The sequence below is a fragment of the Engraulis encrasicolus genome, chromosome 20 (genome assembly GCF_034702125.1).
Source record: "Engraulis encrasicolus isolate BLACKSEA-1 chromosome 20, IST_EnEncr_1.0, whole genome shotgun sequence".
NCBI lineage: Eukaryota > Metazoa > Chordata > Actinopteri > Clupeiformes > Engraulidae > Engraulis > Engraulis encrasicolus.
This window is the reverse complement of record NC_085876.1, coordinates 37,488,104-37,505,603: the sequence shown is the minus strand read 5'-3', so window position 1 is coordinate 37,505,603 and position 17,500 is coordinate 37,488,104. Positions and strand designations below refer to the sequence as shown.

The following is a 17,500-nucleotide window of genomic DNA, read 5'->3' as shown; positions in this document are numbered from 1 at the left end:
TTGGGGTGGCAAAGGGGTGGCGAAGTGTATTTCAGGGGGGCATGCTCCTATACTAAGGGAATTTTATAAACGCTATATAATCGACACACACTCTTATGTGATACAGTGAATCCCTTAAAGTGAAACCCTGCAACCTAAAGTTCTATGTCTGAAATGATGTGAAGCATTAAGGCTATTGGTCACAATCAGGGCTCTTCATTGGGGTGGCAAATCATATTTCTGGGGGGGCAAATGCCACCCCCTGCCACCCCTTAGAACCGTCCCTGTGTGCAACAATGTGCAATCTCTCCACAGCAACCACTGTGCGGATGGAAATATTGTCTTTCTGGAATAAACTTTTAAGGTAACTTGTCTCCTTCTCTGCTGAAGATTTGTAGGAGAATATAAATGGTTAAAAAAAAATCTGGTTTGATCGTGTCAAGTAAACTGCAAAGCAAGTCCAACCGAAGTTCCGTTTTAATATCTTAAAACATTCTTAAACTGTCTTTTGCTCCTAAGAGGGTTTAAGGAGGAAGACCTCCTGAGTTTTAAGGAATTTATTTATTTCTGGGAAACAAAGATAAGAGTGCTGTAGTAAGAATATTTTCCTCAGTGCACTAAGCTACTCCCTGCTGAAGACTTCTACTAATTAGAAAAAGCATCATGGGGAGAACAGGTACGAGGTTAGCCAAGGTCATTGCTCAACCCATCCGCCATTTTCCAACCCCTCTTTCCACTTTTTTTTCTTTCACTTTTGTTTCACTACTACTCACAACTACTAATGATTTTCACCCTCTCTTCCTCTTCTTCTGTCTTTGTATCTTTGCATCCCCCCCCCCCTCTATCTCTCTCTCTCTCTCTCTCTCTCTCTCTCTCTCTCTCTCTCTCTCTCTCTCTCTCTCTCTCTCTCTCTCTCTCTCTCTCTCTCTCTCTCTCTCTCTCTGACGGGACCTCACCTCCCAGAATACTGACAGGAAACTACAAGACCTGCCTGCTGAATTCCATCTCCTAAAATTCATTTGTATGGGGGAGGCTCAGCTCGATGTGGAGCAATGCGCATGGAGTCAACCTCCCCCATTACATACTGACACGTGTTAAATATTTCACTGACCTTTCTGCATCTCTGCCTGAGGGGCCTGACCTGTAGATGCTAGCAGCTTCTGGCATGGCGTCTATAAGTACATTCTACCCCTCTGTCTGCTCAGCCACTCTCCTCTCCTCTCCTCAACTGTCCTCCCTCCTTTTCATCTCTTTTCTTGTCTTCTCTTGACTTCTCTTGGCTTGTCTTGTCTTGTCTTGTCTTGTCTTGTCTTGTCTTGTCTTGACTTCTCTTGTATTGTCTTCTATAACCTCTCTTCTAAAACCTCCTATATTTCCTTTGCTCTCCCCCTGTCCTGTCCTGTCCTGTCCTGTCCTGTCCTGTCCTCGCTTCTCTTCTCTTCTCTTCTCTTCTCTTCTCTTCTCTTCTCTTCTCTTCTCTTCTCTTCTCTTCTCTTCTCTTCTCTTCTCTTGTATTGTCTTCTAAAACCTCCTCTATTTCCATTTCTCTCCTCCTGTCCTCTCGTCTCGTCTCGTCTCGTCTCGTCTCGTCTCGTCTCGTCTCTTCTCTTCTCTTCTCTTCTCTTCTCTTCTCTTCTCTTCTCTTCTCTTCTCTCCTAAAATCTCCTGTCCTCTGTTTCCCTTGCTCTCCTCCTGCCCTCTCCTCAACTCTCCATTCCTCCTTTTCCTATGCCATCTATTGCTCTTCTCTTCCTTCCTCTCCCTTGCTCTTCTTTGCTCTCTTGCTCCATTTTTCCCTCTCCATTTCTCTCATCCACTCTTCTTTTTACTCTTTTGCTCTTCTTCTTCCATGTCCTCCTCCACTCCTTTGCTGTATTTTTTCTGTTCTTTTCTTTTACTTTCAGATTTTTTTTCCTTCTTTTATTTCTTGCTTTATTATCCATCCCTGAATATCCATGCCTTTGCTCTGTCATGGTAACACACAGTATGTAGCCCTCTTCCAGAGAGAGAGAGAGAGAGAGAACGAGAGAGAACGAGAGGTGTCAGCACCTCTGGGGCTTGGGTGATTTTGAAGGTGTGGGTTTAATGGAGGTGAGGGTGGGGTTGAGCTGCTTACACTAGCACCCTGTCTGTGACAGGCGATCCCCACAGCGAGAATCTGTCATCAGAGCACCATTGATCTCACAGGGAGGGAGGGGAGGGAAGGGAAGGGGAGGGCAGGGGAGGGCAGGGAAGGGGAGGGCAGGGGAGGGCAGGGCACAGAGGGATGGATGGAAGGGGAGTAGTGGAGGTGGAGATGTGGGGTGGGATAGCGGGAGAACGCAGTAAAAAAAAAAGTGCAGCATCAATTCAACACTTAGAGAGTACTCTGGGACCAAATACAATGTAGGAGATGTTACATCGACTCCCTGAGTGTTGAATTAACACTGCGAAATGTACTGTTAAAGGAGGGGGGCTCTCTTTCGAATGATGGCAATGGGAGGAGAGGGGCCGGGGCCCCGTTAGTTAGCTTGCTCGCTCACTGGCTCGCTCGCTCGCTGGCGAGGCGAGGCGGGCCGGGCTGCAATCATTGTCGCCGACAAATCACTGCTGACAAAGCCCCACTGAGGAGACAATCACATCGCCAACCTCCCCCGCTGGCTTCCACGCGTCCATCACCAGGGGCGACGGCTGTGGGAGGAGGGATGGAGGGATGGATGGGGGTGGGGGGACGCAGGGATGGATGGAGAGAAGATGGGGGGTGTTGTTGGGCTGATTGGGGGGATGGGGTGTTAGTATGGCACCCATGCTGTCTTTTTTTTCTCGCTGGCTGCTAGCTGACAACCACACTGGGCAGACGGCGCACCTCGGAGGATGAGAGGCGTTGTGGGGGAGGCGAGGGAGGTAATGGAGGGTGGTGGTAGAGGCAGTCACAGAAATAGATGGTGAATTGCTCATCAAAATGGCCTTCAAGAAAAAGATAAATGGGAAAATATATAGGCCCTACTGAGTAAGCACCATAAGCATAGGTATACATGGCGTACATGTGAATCAGAGAGAGAGAGATTTACACAGCTGCCAAACTAGAGCGATGAAGAGAAAGTGTCTGAAATTGTAAATGAGTAAAGGAGACTACCAAGGAAGAGCGTGTTGAGGTGATGGAGGGCCTGAAAGACAAGCATATCGGATGTCAAAAAAATGAGTCGACTGGCAGGATTGGCGGTGCGTTAGTACCTTCTCTTTGTCCCGCATGGATCCTTTGCCGAGAATTGACATCTTTGTGAGCGTGTCTTCCTGTAGCCGCTTTAACGAGTTCCCGCGTGGCCCCAGCAGCTTGCCCACGAAGTTGAACTGGAGAGACAGACAGAAGAGGAGGAGGAAGGACATAAATGAGGAGGGAGGAAAGGAAAGGAACAAGGAAGAGAGGAGGAGAGGAGGAGAGGAGGAGAGAAAATGTCAAGAGAGAAGAAAGGAAAGGAATAAAGAAGAGAGGAGAAGAAGGAAAGATGAAATGAGAGAAGAGAAGAGAAGAGAAGAGAAGAGAAGAGAAGAGAAGAGAAGAGAAGAGAAGAGAAGAGAAGAGAAGAGAAGAGAAGAGAGGAAGAGAAGAGAAGAGAAGAGAAGAGACGAGACGAGACGAGACGAGAAGAGAAGAGAAGAGAAGAGAAGAGAAGAGAAGAGAAGAGAAGAGAAGAGAAGAGAAGAGAAGAGAAGAGAAGAGAAGAGAAGAGAAGAGAAGAGAATAGCAGAGAAGAGAAGAGAAGAGAAGAAAAGAGGAAAAAACACAACAGGACAGAACACATGTATTCAGTGTTGGCATCAGTGATCGACTGCCACAGCGCAGTTAAAGGTACAATGACAAGGGAAATCAAATGGGCTTATCTCAATCTTATCAAACCAGTCCTGCCACAGAGAGGAAAGCTCTCCGAGCATGGGGGTGAACACATGAAAAGGACCCATTAGTGACAGCCATATCTACTTTAATGAGAAAGAAGAAGAAAAAAAGTGTCAGGTGTCTACAGTAAAAGGCAGTAACATTTCCTTGAAAGCATAATTTGTGCTATATTGAGCAACATTTGATCGACACTTTGGAGACATTCTTGAATAAAAAGCCACTGAGGAACCAAACAGCCAACAACAATGCATTGCTGTGTGTTCAATCCGACTCAATTCTGCCCATTATTTACACTTGTTAACAGCTTATGGTGCAATAAATCAACGTCTGCTCTCCTCGATCGGGCAGACAAGCAGAGCAGAGCCGAGCAGAGCCAAGCGGAGCAGGAGCGCAGCAGACAAGGAGAGAGGAAGAAGAGGAGGCTTCATGTAAAGACAGCAGAGGCGTCTCACACTGCTCGAGTTCCACTCCAGGTTTTTTGATGAGCGAAATAAATCACGCACACAGCCAAGCACTCCTGGAGTCAGGAAGGCAGTGGCACGTAGAGAGAGGGGGAGAGAGAGGCAGAGCAAGAGAGAGAGAGAGAGAGAGAGAGAGAGAGAGAGAGAGACATAGACAGAGAGAGAGAGAGAGAGAAAGAGAAAGAGAGAAAGAGAGAGAGGGGGAGAGGGAGAAAGGGAGAGAGAGGGAGAGAGAGGGAGAGGGAGGGAGGATACACATAAGACATGGAGGCAAAACAAAAACAAGTGGCAGGGAGAATGTACACTCATGCACACACAACACACACATACACTCACACACAGGTTCTTGTTTATGTTTTCATATGTCACATGTAAGGCATGCCAATTAAGGTTCTAAAGTTGAAGAATGAATTATATTAAGTGTAATGGAGAGAGAGACAGACAACGAAGGGGGGAGGGGTTCGGCAGACAGACAGACAGACAGACACAGATGAAATGACTGTGCAGGAAATGGCCAAAAAAGGTACTGCAACTATGCTGCTCATTGAAACTGGGCTGCCTATTGCCAAATTTGATCTTTACATGAAAGTTTACTTAGTAATAAACAAATATTTTCTAGTATGGTCCAAGTACAGTCATTTTTGCAGCTAAAAATGGCTATTTTTGGAAATTCAAAATGGCGGACCATGGGGAAGATCCCCCTTTTCATGTACGAAAAGTGCAATTTTTCGAGTCAAAATGAATACTTAGAATTTGATGGTGGTGGTAAGTATTCATGAACAAGGTAATGTTAGTGAATGGGCAGCATGAATTTTGGAAATAAACAACTAAAAATCTCACACAGTGTCCCTTTAATGAAAAAGTGAAATCCGCACACTATCAGACAGGGCATGGCAAAGAGAGAGCGCTGGAGAAGGAGTGAAATAGAGAAGATGGCTAGATGCAGGGGTGCAACTAAAAATGTTGGGCCCCATGAAAAATTCAAATATTAGGCCCCCAAAATGTCAAATTATGTTATCAGCATCCTTCCAGGGGCCCTGTCAGGGTTGTCGGGCCCTTAGAATCTGTAACACCTTTCCCCCCCTCGCGTCACCCATGGCTAGATGCCATGCATTGTTCATAGTGCACTTTAAAGGTACGTTACTTATGCTGCTATCTCAATCTGCCCCCGAAGACATTCATTAACCAGAGTAGAGGGTACTCTGGAGAAAGAGAGTAACAGAAAAAAGAAGAAGTAGATGGGGGGATGAGAGGGATGAGTGCGATATCAGAGGAGAAAAACACAAGCACGCATGCACATGCATGCACGCACACAAGCACACACACACACACACACACACACACACACACACACACACACACACACACACACACACACACACACACACACACACACACACACACACACACACACACACACACACACACACACAAAAGAGGCCTTCTTGTTGCCCGTGCCAAGTGAAGTTATCTCTAATGCTTGTTGTGACCATGCCAGCAATGGGTGGCAAACAGCAGGCAAACGGATAGAGTTTGCTGAGATAGAAGAGAAAAGACACATTCCCACATCTCTATTGGAAAAGTGTGCAGACAGAGTAGAGCAGAGCAGAGTAGAGTAGAGTAGAGTAGAGTAGAGTAGAGTAGAGTAGAGTAGAGTAGATTAGAGTACAGTAGAGTGGATTGAGTAGAGTAGAGTAGAGTAGAGTGGATTAGAGTTGCGTATGGTAGAGTAGATTAGAGTATAGTAGAGTAGAGTAGAACAGAGTAGAGTAATCATATTGATCCAAAAGGAAATTAACCACTTAGCGTAGAGCCTCTGTTAAAACCTTTCTGTCAGCAAAAAGGTAATGATCAAGTCTTCATCGGTTACTTAAGACTGTCTGCATTGTCATGTCAATGTTGTTAGGATGTAGTTAAGTGTTTTTGGCGAAGAGTGAATAGGCCCATCGACGTACAGTATCTGCAGTAAAAGGCTACAGTGTCCAGCAGCATAACACCAATACACAAATTAATACAAACGGGAGGACAAACAGGTCACCTGTCCTGAGTCCAGGGAGACAGGAGGCCCCAAATTGGTCCCCATTACATTGTATGTGTATTGGGTGGGGGGGCCTTTTAGATGACTTTTCCTGGGCTGAGACAAAGCTGTCTGCGGCCTTGGGAATAAGTTAATTTAAGTTAAGTGAAATTTACTTTTGTTCAGTGTTGCCATATTGGGCGGTTTCCCGCCTAAATGTGCTGCTTGGGATGGCCGTCTGCGAGTAAAAATGGCATTTAGCAGAAAAAAAACGCACAATTTTTGGCCATAGATATCAATAGAATTGGGCGGAATTTAGTGCTTCCTGTGGGGTTTTGAGTATTTTTTGGTCTGGAAATCATAAGCCTCATCTGGCAACCCTACTTTTGTTTGTGTGGGTACTCTCAGTGAAGATTCAGACGAGGCAGATGGCTGGCTGATGATGGAGGAGGGCGACTGAGCACTAGCAATAAGATTTGTATAGCACATTATCATACAGAGCTGTCATTCAAAACGTGCTTGATGAGAGGAAAGAAAGAGAAGAGAGAAGAAAAATATTATAGAAGGCAAAAAAGTACACAAAGTATTATACAGAGTAGACAACTAACCTTAACCAAAGGCAGATGAAAATAAAGCTGTTTTTAATTTCTTTTTAAAACATGACACTGTTGTTGTTGTTGTTGTTGGCTTGTTGACAATCTGCTGTAGTGTTAGTTTTGCATTTTAGCTGAGTGTTTTGAAAGGTCCAGGCTGCTGCATTACACCAGGAGTAGACTAGAGGACACAGTGATGGACTGGATGACAGCATAGCAGAGGGAAGCTAGGGTTGTGTTAGTGTGTGTGTGTGTGTGTGTGTGTGTGTGTGTGTGTGTGTGTGTGTGTGTGTGTGTGTGTGTGTGTGTGTGTGTGTGTGTGTGTGTGTGTGTGTGTGTGTGTGTGTGTGTGTGTGTGTGTGTGTGTGTGTGTGTGTGTGCATGAGCGTAATTTTAGGTGGGGACGGTGGGGACATGTCCATACCACTTTCCAGATAAACCTAGCTTGTCCCTACCATTTTTTCACAAATATAATGCAAAAACAGCATATCCGGACCATTTGCGATTGAAATGTCCCCACCACTTTTCGAGCCAAACCTACACCTTTGTGTGTGTGTGTGTGTGTGTGTGTGTGTGTGTGTGTGTGTGTGTGTGTGTGTGTGTGTGTGTGTGTGTGTGTGTGTGTGTGTGTGTGTGTGTGTGTGTGTGTGTGTGTGTGTGTGTGTGTGTGCCTGTGTATGTGTGAGCATGCATGTGTATGCTAACAAACATGCATGTGTATACCAACATATACTAACAACAATGTGTCTGGAAGCTGAGCTCATGAAGCATACACTCTTAGTTCTTCTTTACAGTTTACGTCTGATGTAGTATATTCGAGAGAAATTCATAGCATATTACTCTCCAGATGGGCAATATGTAAATGTCCTTGTGAGGGTGTGATGCAAAAACAAAAACGAAAAATAGAGGGATATAAAAAAGGACATTTCTGGATTTTTTTTTTGCTTCAGTAATGACAGGCCTATCCCCATTACAATGGCAGCACACCTGCTGTTCGTGCCTCCATGTTAATAAACAGCTGCTCTACTATTTACCTAACGTGAGTCTGCTTTCCATATGGGCTGTTACAAGTGGGTGTTTGTAAAAAAACTATTTGTTTGTGCTAGCATAGGCATTTAGCATTCTTTACGGAGGTTTTTCATATCTCCTAATACCTGTATGTAAAAGGGGAATTATTGAAGTACTTAACCCAGGACAACACGGCCCCTGTTGTACAGCAAATTTGCCGTTACCAGAATGGCAACGGCCAAGACGTAATGTTATTAAATTACTAAAGGCCCTGTGCATTGTCCTGGTGGTGTAGTACTAGTGTTTAACCGGATCCCACTGCACTCTCGATTAAAAGGTGCCAAACATAAACAAAAACTGTGTAAAATTGAAAGAAAAATGTCTGCACACTTACCACCCAATAACTTGTCCACATTAAATGTGTTAAGTCCGTGCTATTACAGAGCTATGATTATTTCCAGAGTGAGTAACCACAGCTGATGATGCGACGCACTCGGCAATCTACTTTTGTGGACTTTTGTGTCAAATAGTTGGCTTGACCGTAACTGTAGATATTGTCAAGGTAGTAGCTTCACAAAACACATTCTGCAGACCTTTCAAGAATACATGAAGAGCTTTGGACATTTCGGTTTATGTGTGGATACCCTCAACATATTACGAGGTACATGTGACGTTGTTTTGAGCTGTGCAAGACTTTAAAATGTTGTGTTTTTGAAATGTGTGTAACCGCCGAGATACGATGCCCGCATTCTATCATATTGCATAGCTGATATGGCTAACGAGGCTAACGTGATATTATTAAACTTTCTCAAAACGCATCCTTTTGCCTTGATTTTGCTCTAGAGTGACTGTATTTCATCCCAAACATGCAAAAATGAAGCAAACTTGTTCCAACTCCGGATAAATCCTTTAAATCCCCTTTGTGTTCTTTTTAATGATAGGCCAAGCTTTCGGCAGAGAGAGTAGAGAGAGAGAGGTTCCATTGGCCCATTGTTTCCGGGTTCTATTATTGCAAGGGGGAGGGGGGGAAATCCCCCTTTAGGCAGACCTAGGCAGACCTAAGGACTGTTCTATTCAATGCTAGGAGTATTATGACACGCCCCTTTAGGCAGACCGGAACCTGGTCATGTTAGGTGCCCATAGGAGGACCAGGAATTAAATTGCAGCCCCGCTTTTCAACGAGATAAGCTCGTGCCTAAAGCGGCTTTCTTTCCATAGACTCAACATAGAACCACCACATTAACAGCCAAAAATAAGGACTAACGAACTATACTGCGGGGTAATCACCACAAATATGTAAACTATCAACTGTCTCGATGGTGATAATCACAACAGTTTTACCCTCTGTGATGTTTATCTGAAGTTATTACTACGAACAGCAAGTCTTGTCATATTCCCTGCATTGCATCGCATCGCATTTGCTGTGTGCTACGTCCACTTCTAGGCACTAACATTCGCAACGCTTAAGCAGTTCTGAGATGCTAAACATCTAATTTTGCTAATGTGGAAGTCGGCCCTAGGACACAGTGCCGATTGCCTGACTCTCCCCTCTGTATGGCTCTGTTACTGGTGATGTGTGCCTCCACCCCCTGCTCTCTGATTAGCCAGTTATCTGGTACCTCCTGGACTAAACCCCTCCCAGAACTGCAGTTCCAGACCCTCTTAGCGAATGACATCACTAGCGAGGGGGAGGTATAACCAGCCAACATTAGCTGGGCTTGTTATTCATATAATCCAGTATTGTAGGTCTATTCCGTGTTTATTTAGAAGCTGTGTACACGTACAAAGTATATGGATATAAAAAAAGGTATTGGTTTTGAATTGTCGTTTAAAAGTAAAAAGAATTAGTAATGTGCATTTCAAAACATCCCATTTAGGGGGCTAAAGTTTTAATTTATATCTTACTGACGTGTTTATACGTAAATGGCAAAAAAAAATCTGCATTTAAATATATCCACATATGTGTCACCAGCACCTTAGTGTTGCTTTCAGCTTAAGGCAAATACATGCGCCATTCGAGATCTAATCTTGTTGCCCCAACTGTATCACTACACCTGGCTTCCAACACATTATGCTTTCACAAAAGGTTCCTCAGGCACAAACTCATTAAAACCTGTTGTTGATAAAAGAAATCACTGTCAAATCATCCAAAGCTCAACACAAGTCTTTGCACAGCCCTGGGTCCTGTCTGAGATTTTGGATTGTAGGTTTTTTTTTTCCTCCACGGAGTTTTACAGTGCTGATCCCAGTCACCCAGAAACAGAGAGAGAGAGAGAGAGAGAGAGGGGGGGGGGGGGGGGGGGGGGGGGGGATGGGCGGGAGCCTGTAGGCCCAGATTCTGGAAATGACTCAAAAGAGTCTAGCTACGTATAGGTGACCTTGGAATTCTTCCAAAACACTTTGTGATGGCAACAATCTGTTCCCTTATTCTTTTCTCTTTCTTTCTTTCTTTCTTTCTTCTATTCTCTTCTTTTCTTTTCTTTTACTCACTGATGACATTGGCAGCTTCTTTCTCCCTTCCAGTGTCTGATATGAAAAAGGTTTAAAACTCCTTGAGTGGGCGGGTGGACTTTGATTACTGTGGCAATGCCAACCGGCAACCTCCTTCATCTAAAGACAAGTGATGCTGGGTGCTCACAATCAGTATGTTGCTCCATCCCACTGTCTCCTTCTCCTGCTGGGCTGCAGGGAGAAGTTTTTTTTTTTTTTTTTACCACACAATAATGTTAGCCTTCTATGACACTTGCAGTGGGCTGGCCATCATAGAATGGAGAGAGAGAGAGAGAGAGAGAGAGAGAGAGAGAGAGAGAGAGAGAGAGAGAGAGAGAGAGAGAGAGATGCATTGAGAATAAAGAGAGAGAAGAAGAGAGACGGAGAAAAAGAAATAGAGAGAGAAATGTGTGGAGGTGGTGTGTAGAGGTGGGCAGTGGGTAATGGACTCATCAAAGAATGTATCAGCGCGATGTGTGCCTGAAATGGGCTACCCCGTTGGGTCTACGAGCCACTCACAATGGATTAAACTGCGGGGCCCTGTGGGGAGCCGATAGAATAGAATATTCCTGCTATTTAAAATCCAATCTCCGCGACATCCTCGACGTCTGTGGGGCATAATCCAGACAGAGCTACTGCTGTTTCGTGCTTGGAGTATAACGGCGGATTTCATACTTGTTAAACTTTCCCTTTTAAAAGAGAAGCTGTCTCCTGGCGCTTCTTCTCTGCTCTCTCGACTAGAACATTCCGAGAGCATTCACTCAATACATGTCCGCTCTCTCTCTCTCTCTGCTGCAGCTGCTTTTCAAAAAATGTCTTTACAGCTCTGATATTCAAGATAGGGTTGAGCTCTATAAACACTCAATTGATACTTGGTGCTTTTTTAGATACTGCTACTGCTACTGCTTTTAGAGGAATTGCTTTCAAACTGGCAGACATACTGTAAGTAAGGGGGGGGTGGGGGGACCAAAATGACACATGCATCGCATGAATTTCTGAAATGTCGATATAAGCTTATCTGCCTGTATCCACACACTGAATGTTTCCCTTTCCCGTCTACTAACTACCGTGCGCTTCCACTATATGATATTCAGTGCGCTTTTTTCAGCTCCTTGTAAAAGTGTGAGCCTTTCTAATTCTTTTCTGTTTAACAAGCGATGGGGTGGTAGGAGTTTAAAAGTACAGACGAGACCCCTGAACCCTTTTGTGCTATAAAATATTATTAAAGGGACACTGTGCAGGAAATGGTCAAAAAAGGTACTGCAACTATTGTGCTCATTGAAACTGGGCTGCCTATTGCCAAATTCGATGTTTACATGAAAGTTTACTAAGTAATAAACACATATTTTCTAGTATGGTCCAAGTACAGTCATTTTTGCAGCTAAAAATGGCTATTTTTGGAAATTCAAAATGGCGGACCATGGAGAAGATCCCCCTTTTCATGTATGAAAAGTGCAATTTTTCCAGTCATAATGAATACTTAGAATTTCATGGTGGTGTTAAGTATTCATGAAAAAGGTACCATTAGTGAATGGGCAGCATGAATTCTGTAAATAAACAACTAAAAATCTCACACAGTGTCCCTTTAAGAATCTGAGCACCTGACCCAATAATGACAAATGAATTTGACTGATGAAAATAATGAATTTGGATTTTGATTTGATCTGATCTTTTGCAGAGCAAACCTTTTGCATAAAGGAGTGAACGGCTTGCCATCGAATGTATGACACTGATTCCAAAGGAAGGTGGAACATGGCACTTAACACAAATAAAAGCCTGTGTTTTTTTTTTTTTTAAGTAGTGCTATTTAAACTTTTTAACACTGTTTACCGGCCAACTTTGAAGTCTTGGTTCCCGGGAGCCTGACATCTAAGTAGAGCACTAAAGCTTATAAATGAGTAATCGTGCTTTAATCTCGTGCTTAAATCAACCTGCAGCCTCCAGGACTTACGGCCCAGTGCTGTGTCTATGGCAAGGCTTTCTAAGTCAGCGTGCCATGGGAACAGAGAGTATGTTCATCAAAGTGCCACTGTAAACCAGCCTGATTCTCGCCAGATCCTTGTGTATTTACGCTCAGCGTAGTGAGCTCACACGAGGGTCTGGACGTACTTCGGAATCGCCCTGCTCTCAAACAAAAATGCGGAAGAACCAATCAGGTTTCAGAACCAATCACAGATTTTTCATAGATGTGACATAGTGGAGGACAGTTGTTTCAGCAACAATAGCTGTGTATATATGGCGCTTTTTTCGCCGACCGGAATAGATCTGATCCGATTAGTCTGATCGGAATGAAGTGTACATTACATTGACCTCGAACGTTCGAATACCTGCCACGCGCGGTTGCCAGGGACCGTGGTTAGCAACAGGCCGGGCTATATGGTTGAAACTGCGATAAACATGAAAGTATCGCTTGCTTTATTTATAATTTTAGTCTTTCTGAAAGTGCAGCGGGAAGCGACACTGCTGTACTTAATCTTGCGCTTATGGGCAAGTGCGTAACAGCGGCACTCTGACGCGCTGTTGTCACCAGTTCACTTAAAACACCTCACAAACAAGAAAGAAGTCTGTGGATGAGAGTACGAAGCCAGGATTGGTGGGAGAGAGTTGTTCTGCAGGAATTCAGCGACCAATATGGCGTTAAAATGTTAGGATAACCAGAGCTTCATTTGTTAAAATATGTGACACGATTGCGTCACAAACAACCAAGTGGAATAGAGTGTATACATGGACCATCTGATCGGACTACACCACCTCTTCTAGTCCGATTAGAATTCTGATCCGATCAAAGAAATCTAGTCCGATCGGGCCACAAGGTAATTCCTGATCGGATTAGAAAAATATCCCTATTCTAATCGGATCAGAAGTGCCCATGTATACATACCTAATGGGCATGTAGTGCATGTAGGCCCTATGTTCCTAATAGTTGTACATGTACGTACTATAAAGTAGGTTGGCATAACCTTAAAGTGGTACTGTCCCATTTTTGGAAATAGGCTCATATTACACATCCCCTTGAATTAAATAATTGAGTTTTACCTTTCTCCTGTACTGTTTTCTGAGTATGGCAGTGCAGATTTTACCTCCATGCTAGCAGTTAACATTGAGTCCAGCTGGCGGCTAACTGGTCTCATAGCTGTCCATGTTAACTGCTAGCTTGGAGGTATAATTTGCAGTGCCGTATTCAGAGAACGGTTGAAAGTACAGGAGAACGGTAAAAACCCTATTATTCACAGAGGTGTAAAATAAGTATATTTCCAAAAATGGGACAGTATCACTTTAAACCGTCTTAAGTGACGTAGAAGCACATAGGTTACTGTATAACTGCCATGTTACATGAGCAGGCCGTGTGTTCATGGGTGCTTCTCTAAACAGACTGCGCAGAAGACACCTTGCTAATGTACACACCTACGTGCATGCATGACGGCGATTAAACATGGATGGCATGACTACACAGCAGGTCTCAGACGCCAGGGCCATTTGAGCAGTCAGTCGGTGAGGTCTTCGCAGTGCGGAACAGACAGGTGTTAACAGACACCTCATTAATGTATACCTGTTGGAAAATAAGGTCATATGGACAAGGGCAGGGGCATGGCACAACCCTTTAGTTGCACAGAAACAAGAGACTCCTTGCTTGCTTGGTTTTTAGCTTCGCCTTTCTAAACTTTAATGATGAGAAGAAACACTAACGAGTACAAATGAGCTTAGAGAGAAAATAATAATATAAAAAAACTTGAATGTTTTGTCTTAGCATACATTTGTGTCAATTGCAGAATGTTTACTCAACATCCAATGAGTTGTTTTGTTGCACAGCCATCCAACCGCACCCCCACCACCACCAACAACACCATCACCACTAACACCTTACCCTGCTATAATCCAGCACCTACCTGAAACTTTCAAGCACAGCCAAGCATCATCTACCCACCCGTCCTGTACCTGGGAAAGAACTGCCTGCTACTAAGCTTGGCAATGCCATCCTGCATGCCTTCTTTCTGCACAGCTCAGAATCCTACGACTACACCCCTGGTGGATGATGATAGGGTACACCACACAGTAAATTCTGCAGTGCTCATTTAACACTTAGAGAGTTGATTTGGCATCATTTGGACTTAAATGAACTCTTTAAGTGTTGAATTAACACCACAGCACTTACTGTGCAGGCAACTTTTTATGAAAATGTTGCTGGGCAACATGCCTGCCTAAACAGATGTTTGTTTTATTGTTGTTCAGACACTTCATCACTGATTTTGAGGAGTAAAAATTACAAACAGAGCATCTTCTGAAATCATCAAGATAAAAATGTGTGATCGTCCCATCCAAATTGGTTAGTGCCAGTTATGTTCTTGCCCAACAATAAGACTCATAAACGCCTGCCCACCAGCGTTGTTTTATTTAAGGTAAAGTACAGGAACACAGGCACACAGGCACACAGGTACACAGGTACACAGGTACACAGGTACACACACACACACACACACACACACACACACACACACACACACACACACACACACACACACACACACACACACACACACACACACACACACACACACACACACACTCTCTGTCTCTCCGCCCCTGTGTGTGTGTGTGTGTGTGTGTGTGTGTGTGTGTGTGTGTGTGTGTGTGTGTGTGTGTGTGTGTGTGTGTGTGTGTGTGTGTGTGTGTGTGTGTGTGTGTGTGTGATGAGAGAGAGAGAGAGAGAGGGAGAGGGAGAGAGAGAGACTGCAAAGATGAGAAGGCTAGTTCAATCCCTATCATTCATTATTATTATCCGTCGTAAAGGTAAATCTCCCCGATGGCTCACAGTGATTCAGAGAGTACTCTAATGAAGGTTGTAGTACATCTCGCTCAAGGACTACTCCTCTGTCCGTTGTAAAATGTACCTATACTATACTACTATAAATCACTCGGCATATAGGCAAATGTGATAAGGGATTAAGGGTCAAGTGATTGAGATACATTTACTCTATTACATTTTTTTTCAATTGCTAACAAGCTTTTGTCCAAACCTCGGCGACATTTGCAAAACTCTAAATACAGTTAGCACACCAAGGGCTCTCCATTGCCATACAGTTTACCCATTACATGCCTTTTTCACACAATTAGCAGTCAATGAATGCATTTCTTTGTGTATATTTAACAGTGTGTGCTTTTGAGAAGAAAATGAACAGTTTGGCCAATTGTGCTTGGTAGGTGGTAGTCTGTGTTAAGAGTTTAGAAAAAGTATCCAAAGTATGGGTAAGCACTTGTTAGCAATTGAAAAAAACTGTAAGTGGCCTACCTTAAAGTATTCCCCTCTTCAGAGAAAGTAAGTAGGCCTACTAAAAAACATTCACCCCAAATGCCCTGCTATACCTAAAATAAATGACTGAAAATGGATGTTAAAAAAAGAAAGATAGAAAAATCGCCTTGAGCATTAAATGATGTTTGACAGAATGACTGGGATTATCATCTCAATCAATTCAGTTGAAATAATAAGCCTTTGCTCAATCACATTTTTGTTGAGCAAAACAACATTGGAGAGAAATCAGTGAGACATAAAATCAATCAAAAGTTCATTCGAAAATGTTAATTTGGTTCAGACTTGACAAGACAAAAAGAAGAAGCAAATGGAAATGTGTGAAACGTGTGTGAAATTTCACATGGTCAAAATATATATAACACCACAAAGCCAAAAGTGATTCAAAGTCTTTTATTCAGTGCAAAAGGCACTGTTTGTCTAGCCTGATTATCATCGAATTTCAAATCTCTTTGAGACTTGGTCTGACTTAGAGCATAACAATTAATGTTTTCCAAACGGCATGGTTGACCCGCCTCCCTTGGTTTGCTACTGGTCGAGGCTAGAAAAGGATGTGCCGAAGTTTTAGACCAAACATTTTTACAACATCTTAGTCCCAATAAAACGTCTCAGCTTAAACCATGTCACTGCCTTGAATAAGATAAGATAAGAATGTGATCGTGTCCCATATCTCAGTACACCTAGAAAACTAAACTTTAAGAAAAGTGAACTTAAAGGCAAAGCACTCACCTCTTCATCCAATCAAAAATACATTTCCATAAAATAACACATTGCATAGTGTAATCATGCCACTGATGTGTGAATTGTTTCTCGCTGCAGCAAATGTGATATGATTCTCGTGTGGTATTCTCTCAAAGCACCCATGAATGTATGCAGCGTGAAAGCAGGTATAATCTCACAATACCCTTAGGCGCCAAGGAACACATTTAAATGCACTCACCCACCTTAAATCAAGCACATAAAATACACCAGAATTTTTGTCACAGTGTCAAGGCTTTGAAAAATCAAATCCACTCTACACTTATAAATCAGAAACAACCTCAATCAGGAAACAAGGAGAGTGTGTCTATTGGTTCACAATCAAATGTAAGGAGAGACAAATTTGTCAAAATATCCGAAAACTACTGTATATAAACAAGTGATGTGGTGTGATGTAGTCCGAGACCAAGTCATTACCAAAAGTGGAGGGTATCCATAGCAAGACTGAGACTGAGACCGACACCAAGACTAAGGTGCTGTTTCCACGTAGCTGGATATTTTTTTAGCAGGGTATTTTTTTCTCCTGTTTAGGTGTAAACGCAACATGCGGATAAAAATAAATCCTCCATTGTAACAAATGCGTTTCAGCCCCTTAAATAGGATATTTTTTTCTCCTGCTTTTTTCACCTGGATTTTAAATATCTGCTACATGGAAACAGAAGGCCAAAACCAATGCAAAACCAATGCAACCAGGAGAAAAAAATATCCACATATAAAAATATCCTGCTACGTGGAAACAGCACCTAAGAAAAGACTAAAGACAAGTTTCCACACCTGTGGACATTAAAGAATCAAATCAAATCAAATCAAGACCTGTCGAGACCGAGACCAAGTCTGGACCAAGACCACGACAGAGCGACAGCAAGTCAAGAGCGAAAAGTGCTGGAGATTGTGATCACAAACTAGTGTGAACTGGAGAACAAAAGCACCATAATTAGGCTCAACTCTATGGCCTAAAATGAACATGCTTTAATATAAACTAGACACAATAAACCACAGTTCATCTTTTGAATC

General features: G+C 43.2%; 1 protein-coding gene across 1 annotated transcript in view; it reads right to left on the bottom strand.

Moving 5' to 3' along the window:
• The window catches only part of khdrbs3 (KH domain containing, RNA binding, signal transduction associated 3), a 265,883-nt gene that overhangs the window by 83,150 nt on the left and 165,233 nt on the right, over positions 1-17,500 (bottom strand). The window contains exon 3 of the mRNA XM_063185893.1: positions 3,193-3,309. Coding sequence (XP_063041963.1) covers positions 3,193-3,309 — 117 coding nt within the window. The remainder of the gene's footprint in view (positions 1-3,192; positions 3,310-17,500) is intronic.